This window comes from Balearica regulorum, chromosome 21, assembly GCF_011004875.1.
Source record: "Balearica regulorum gibbericeps isolate bBalReg1 chromosome 21, bBalReg1.pri, whole genome shotgun sequence".
Lineage (NCBI taxonomy): Eukaryota > Metazoa > Chordata > Aves > Gruiformes > Gruidae > Balearica > Balearica regulorum.
In genome coordinates this window covers 8,049,450-8,055,332 of record NC_046204.1, presented here as the reverse complement: position 1 = coordinate 8,055,332, position 5,883 = coordinate 8,049,450, and the positions used below count along the sequence as shown (strand labels likewise).

At 53.9% G+C, this 5,883-nt stretch overlaps 1 protein-coding gene across 1 annotated transcript; it reads left to right on the top strand.

Annotated features, from left to right (window-relative positions):
- The first annotated feature begins 221 nt into the window (after positions 1-221).
- On the top strand, positions 222-5,240 carry DDOST (dolichyl-diphosphooligosaccharide--protein glycosyltransferase non-catalytic subunit). The gene is made up of 11 exons (XM_075773441.1): positions 222-460; positions 892-1,002; positions 1,269-1,355; positions 1,728-1,831; positions 2,653-2,747; positions 3,129-3,222; positions 3,640-3,788; positions 4,058-4,205; positions 4,359-4,479; positions 4,584-4,690; positions 4,784-5,240. Exons 1-11 carry the CDS (start codon positions 319-321, stop codon positions 4,931-4,933), a joined length of 1,308 nt encoding a protein of 435 aa, XP_075629556.1. The 5' UTR covers positions 222-318; the 3' UTR covers positions 4,934-5,240.
- The last annotated feature ends 643 nt before the right edge of the window (positions 5,241-5,883 follow it).

Sequence of the window (5,883 nt, the reverse complement as noted above, 5' to 3'; positions counted from 1 at the left end):
CTGGGAATCTGCCTCCTCCCGCTCGGGGTGGCGGGACCGAGGGTGGGAGCGGGCCGGGGCTGGGGCTGGGGCCGGGGCTGGGGCCGGGGCTGGGGCCGGGGCTGACCCCGCGCTGCCCGCCCCGGCCCCGCCGCCATCTTTCCCCCGCTCACCTCAGCGGCGCTACGGTGGCCGCTGTGGGGTCACGACGGCGTCTCGGTGATTGGCTGGAGGCGAGGAGCTGTCTATCGGTGATTGGAAGGCGTGGGCTCGCCGCCTGGCGCTAATTGGCTGTCCGCGCCCGCCCGTTTCCGGGGGAGCTTGGCGCCGGCGAGCAACATGGCGGCGGCCGCGGTCCGGCTGTGCTGGCTCTTGGTGGCGGCGGCGGCGGCCGGGGCTGAGGGGGGACCCCGCACGCTGGTGCTGCTGGAGAACGGCAACCTGCGGGACACGCACTCGCTCTTCTTCCGCAGCCTGGCGGGTAGGGCTCGGGGAGGCGGCTGAGGCCCCCGCGCTGGCCTGAGGGAGGAGACTGGGGTTCCCTGGGGTGGAGGGGGGAGCGGCTGGGGTCCCCTGCTCAGGCTGAGGGAGGAGACTGGGGGTGAGGGGCGTGTTTGGGGTCCCCTGGCCGGGCTGAGGGAGGAGATTGGGGTTGTTTCCCTAGCCGTGCCTGTATTTTGGGTCCCCTGCAGTGTTGGTCCCCAATTGATGGGTGTCAATGGGGCACCCATGCAACAAAAGGGCTCTTCAGGGGCACGTAAACCCAAACCCCAATCCAAGCCCCCATGCCGTTTTTTCCAAAGCACCGCTGTTTATTGGGGAAATAAAACTCAGGATCTTGATGCTGTTTTGCTGCTACGTGTGTCGATTTCATGACATGCAGAAGTTGTCAATTTTGTCTTGTGGCTGCAGACAGGGGTTTCGATCTCACTTTCCGCACAGCGGATGACGCTGGCCTGTCCCTGATAAAATACGGAGAATTTTTGTATGACAACTTGATCATCTTTTCGCCGTCCATAGAAGGTAAATACAGGAGGGGAAAGCTGGAGTGCTCTTGGAGCTTGGTGGCATTTTATGAAGGGGATTTCTAGCTGTTTTGTGAATTTGAATTCAATTGTATGCTTTAGATATTATCCTTTGTGTCTTGTACAGAATTGCAGATATGTCAAGGCCTTTAACAGTGGTTCTTTCAGCCACAATAAAAATTATTTGGTGTTTTGCCGTGGTATTAATTCTGCTGTAGTATTATTTCTGAGAACTAGTCACAAATTTCTGGCATGCACTTTCAGATTTTGGTGGAAACATCAACGTGGAAACCATCACCGCTTTCATCGATGGCGGTGGCAGTGTCCTCGTTGCTGCCAGCTCAGACATCGGTAAGTACAAACATTCGTTGGAGCAAATTAGCTTGTTTCAGCCCCTTCTTGTAACAGGCATCTATACTGCTTACACTCTGTGGTGAGCAAATAGTTTATTCATCCTTCTCTGAGTTCCTGCACCATAAATGGTGAGAAAACGCAATTTCTCCTTCTGAACTTCAAGGTTTGTGCTGCAAGGAAACAGGTGATAAATAACCTTTATTGACATTTTGAATGAGAATTTAGATGAGGGGGGGTTTTGATGCTCCTCCGGATTGGAAAGTGCCAAACATGTGACTCTAAGCTGAATTTACTTTTTATTTTGAGCGCCGAGAGTGGCGTCGCGTCCTGAACGTGCTGCGTAACGGAGAATCTGTTTTGTCCTTCCAGGCGACCCGCTGCGAGAGCTGGGAAGCGAGTGCGGGATCGAGTTTGATGAGGAAAGGACGGCTGTCATCGACCATCACAACTACGATATATCTGACCCCGGCCAGGTAAATATGTTTTCCTGCACATTTTGTTTTTTTTTTTTAATGACAACTTAGATGTAAAGGTTTGGGGATGAATCTCCTGTCCTTGTTTTCCCTTTTTTCCTCCATCCATTCTCTGCTCCCCCACCTTCCTCCCAGGAAAGCCATAAATAACGCCGCTTCACAGCATTCAGTCACGCTGCTGTTGGGAGCAAAACACTGCAAAACTCTGCACTTTTGGGGTCTTTGCCCTCAAACCCATCTTTTGAATTTCCCGGGTTTGATCTTTTTTACTTACTGCCCTGAGTAATTTCAAATTGCCACCGAGCCTCAGGCAGTCACACAATTAATGGCGGTTTTGAACCACTCTGAAGCGTGCAGGATCAGTATAGAAATGTACATGTTTATATGATTATTTTTTTTCTCTCTAGTGTCATCCAGTACTTTAAAATTCAAATCTGTATTAAAGTCTGAACTAAATACATTCTGCTAATTTTTATTTCAATTAAACTGTTGAAGCAGTATGTGGATGTCCTCCTATTTCAGGATGACAGTTGCTAAATATGGGGAAATAAAATACTGCAGGTATTGCTATCTTTACCAAAAGGTGGTTTACATTTCCTTATGTATCAGTATTAATTTGATGATAATTAAACAAAAAATGCTGGATTTCTTGGTTTTTAATTGAATTGTAATGTTCGCTGCTCCGTTTGAATTGTCTGTAAAACCAAAATTAACTTTCAAATAACGAGAGAAGCTGTCGCTTGCTGTTAGAACCTCGCAAACATCCGCCCGCCTCCCCACACAGCCCCTTCACCGCGCCGATCTCTCTCATTTCCTCCCAGCACACGCTCATAGTCGCAGACGCTGAAAATCTCCTGAAGGCTCCCACCATCGTGGGGAAAACGACGCTGAACCCCATCCTTTTCCGAGGAGTCGGGTAAGCATCCCGCAGCGCGGCGTGGGAAGGGAGGCAAGGTGGTTGGTGTTGGGGAAGCAACACCAAAATTACCGGTGTTGCCGCGAGGTAAACGTCGGCTTAGCTGGCTGTGACTCTTAACATGAGGAATTTCTCTTGATTTCGGATAACAATAAAAAGAAAATCTCCAGAGCAGCTTAGTTGTTGACTGAGGAATGTTTCGTAATGTATATTAGTGAAGCTTGGCCATACATTGTGAGGAAATGTTTCATTTCTCGGTGCGCGCAGTTCTCTTGCCGCATCCAAAGGGCGAGGGGGTCAGTGCATCGGTGGCTGCGCATCCCTCTGGGCGGGGGGGGCGCTGGGGGCCTTCGTGCTGCTCACCGTGCCTCTCCCTGCAAGGATGGTGGCTGATCCCGACAACCCGCTGGTGCTGGATATCCTGACCGGCTCTTCTACCTCCTACTCCTTCTTCCCAGATAAGCCTATCACTCAGGTACGCCCCGTTACTACTTCTCTTCTGGGCTAGAAGTCCCTCAAATTTCAGCTTCTCGAGTGTTTAGTCTTCCGATTGATTTTTGAAAGTGTCAGACTGTTGTCTGCTTTCCAATGCTGCCCTGGGAATCTTCCTCTTTGCTTTTTGTTGGTGGGAAGATGTCCAGTGTGAGGGATGCTTCGGAGGAACGGCCAGCCCGGATCAAAGCGTACCTCCGGCTTTTGTTCCAGCCAGAGAGGGCGGAAGCAAAACACTGTGAATCCCATTACTGGTTATTCCGACCTTCTTGGCTTCTGCTTAATTGCAGACTGTGTTACCTACAGTCAGACTGTTCCGCCCCGCAGCGAACCGGAGATGAACTCTCCTTTAATCATTCCTGAATTGGCTAAACACCTTTCTAACCGCCTTCCTTTTCAGTACCCGCATGCGGTGGGGAAGAACACCCTTCTGATTGCAGGACTCCAAGCCCGGAACAATGCCCGCGTTGTTTTCAGCGGTTCCTTGGATTTCTTTAGTGATGCCTTTTTCAATTCTGCTGTGCAGAAAGCCGCTCCTGGCTCCAAGAGGTACGTTGGCTTCCTGGCATCCCCAGCTGAGGAATATTTGGGGAGCTGTTTGCTCGAAAAATAGGCAAAAAATACTCATGTTATGGGAAATGGCAGAAAACTTGAATTAAATCAGGGGTGATGCATTCTTTTGGCCTTGTGGAACAAAGCGCTTTGGCAATTAATTCCCTCTTTCTACCCCCAGCTACCTTTTTCTTGCTTTCACGACTGTTAATGGTTTGGTTTTCGGCACGTGGTGGATTTTTTTCTCAGCTTTCCTTCGTCCGTAGATACTCGCAGACGGGTAATTACGAGCTGGCTGTTGCCTTGTCCCGCTGGGTGTTCAAGGAAGAGGGAGTGCTGCGCGTCGGAGCGGTATCCCACCACCGCGTGGGGGAACTCGCGCCTCCCAACGCCTACACCGTCACCGACCTCGTGGTAAGGCTGCCTGCTTGGAGCCCGCGCTGTGGGCGGGAGGGGACGTGGGAGCTGCTTTGGAAAGAGGAATTGGGGAGAATTTGAACTCGAAATGGGTGGAGGTTCGTTTTCAGGCATCGTTCGTTAACTTCACGCCTTGTGGGTTCCTTCCAGGAGTACAGCATCGTCATTGAAAAGCTTTCTGACGGCAAGTGGGTACCCTTCGACGGAGACGATATTCAGCTGGAGTTCGTCCGCATCGATCCCTTCGTGCGCACCTTCCTGAAGCGGAACGGTAGGTTTTCCTCGCCGCCCCCGCCCTGCCCTGGGGCTGTTTCCACCGCTCGGCTCCCCGCAGCTTCTTGCGTCACCTGAACATCGTCACCATCTCTTTCTCAGGCGGCAAATACAGCGTACAGTTCAAGCTGCCGGACGTCTATGGCGTGTTTCAGTTTAAAGTGGATTATAACCGGCTGGGCTACACCCACCTCTACTCCTCCACCCAGGTAAGCGCGGTGGGAATGAATCGATCGCGAGGGAACGGTGCCGGGGCTGTGCCAGGGCTGCCAGACTCACGGAGCCGCTCTCCCCCCTCCCAGGTGTCTGTCCGTCCCCTCCAGCACACGCAGTACGAACGTTTTATCCCCTCGGCGTACCCGTACTACGCCGGCGCCTTCTCCATGATGGTTGGCCTCTTCATGTTCAGCATCGTCTTCCTGCACATGAAGGAGAAGGAGAAATCCGACTGAGCTCCCTGCCGGAGGACGGAAGAGCTTGTTCTGCGGGGACAGGCGGCGCTCAGGACCCTCGTTTGTAACGGCGTGAGGACTGGTAGGTGCCAGAGACGCCGTGGATTTGAGTTTGGTCTTTTTTTATTTTTATACGTTGAAGGGACTAATAGGATGGGAAATTGAATTTTTTGGGGGGAAATCTGTCACCGTGGAACTGTGATGCCTCTGGAGTGGTTCCTTGATGAACGTTTGTCTCTCCCCGCCGTTGGAATGATTTGGATTCGAGATTAATTTGCTTTTCAAAATAAAGTCTCGTTCTTCTCGACCGGGGTTGAAATAATTCATCGCGGGGGGTGGGGGGGCTTTCGGACGCGTCCCCAGCCTTGTGGGTGGCACTTGAGGGAGGTGTCACCGTGTCACCCATGCCAGCTCGGGGTGTTGGTGGGGTAGGCTGTGAGGGAGCAGTCGGCCGGAGACCCGCCCGGGGCACGCCGAAAGGGAAAAGGGGGAGTCCGGGGCACCCCAGAAAGCCACACGGAGGGGTCTGAGGTGTCACCGAAGGCACGCTGAGGACGACGGGGCACCCCAAAAGCCATGCTGCACCCCAGAAAGCAAAGGGCGGGGTTCAGGGACAGCCGTGAGGGCTCACCCAGGGCCTTGGGGCACCCCAAAACGCCCACCGAGGGCTCTGGGGAGGGAAAAGCAGCCGGAAGCCGCGATGCCAAGGGCGCTGGGGTGACGGGGAGGAGCCGAGGGGGTGGCAGGGTGGGGGGGCGGAGCGAGCGCTTCTTGGGGTGCACCGGGGCTGTTTGGGGGTGGGAGACGGGGAAATGGTGCTGGGGCTGCCTCTGCCCCAGCCTGGCTGGCCCCGGGGCCCGAGGCGCGGGTGCATACCGGGGTGCAGGAGGGGATGGGATTTGGGGGGCCGGAACCCCCCGGGGCACGGGCTCCGCCCACGTGCCGCCGCA

Bases quoted from the DNA above. Each gene is read 5' to 3' on its own strand.
- DDOST (XM_075773441.1), top strand. From the start codon at position 319: ATGGCGGCGGCCGCGGTCCGGCTGTGCTGGCTCTTGGTGGCGGCGGCG. The intron at 461-891 runs GTAGGGCTCGGG...TTGTGGCTGCAG, and splicing joins CTTCTTCCGCAGCCTGGCGG to ACAGGGGTTTCGATCTCACT. The intron at 4,691-4,783 runs GTAAGCGCGGTG...CCCCCCTCCCAG, and splicing joins ACCTCTACTCCTCCACCCAG to GTGTCTGTCCGTCCCCTCCA.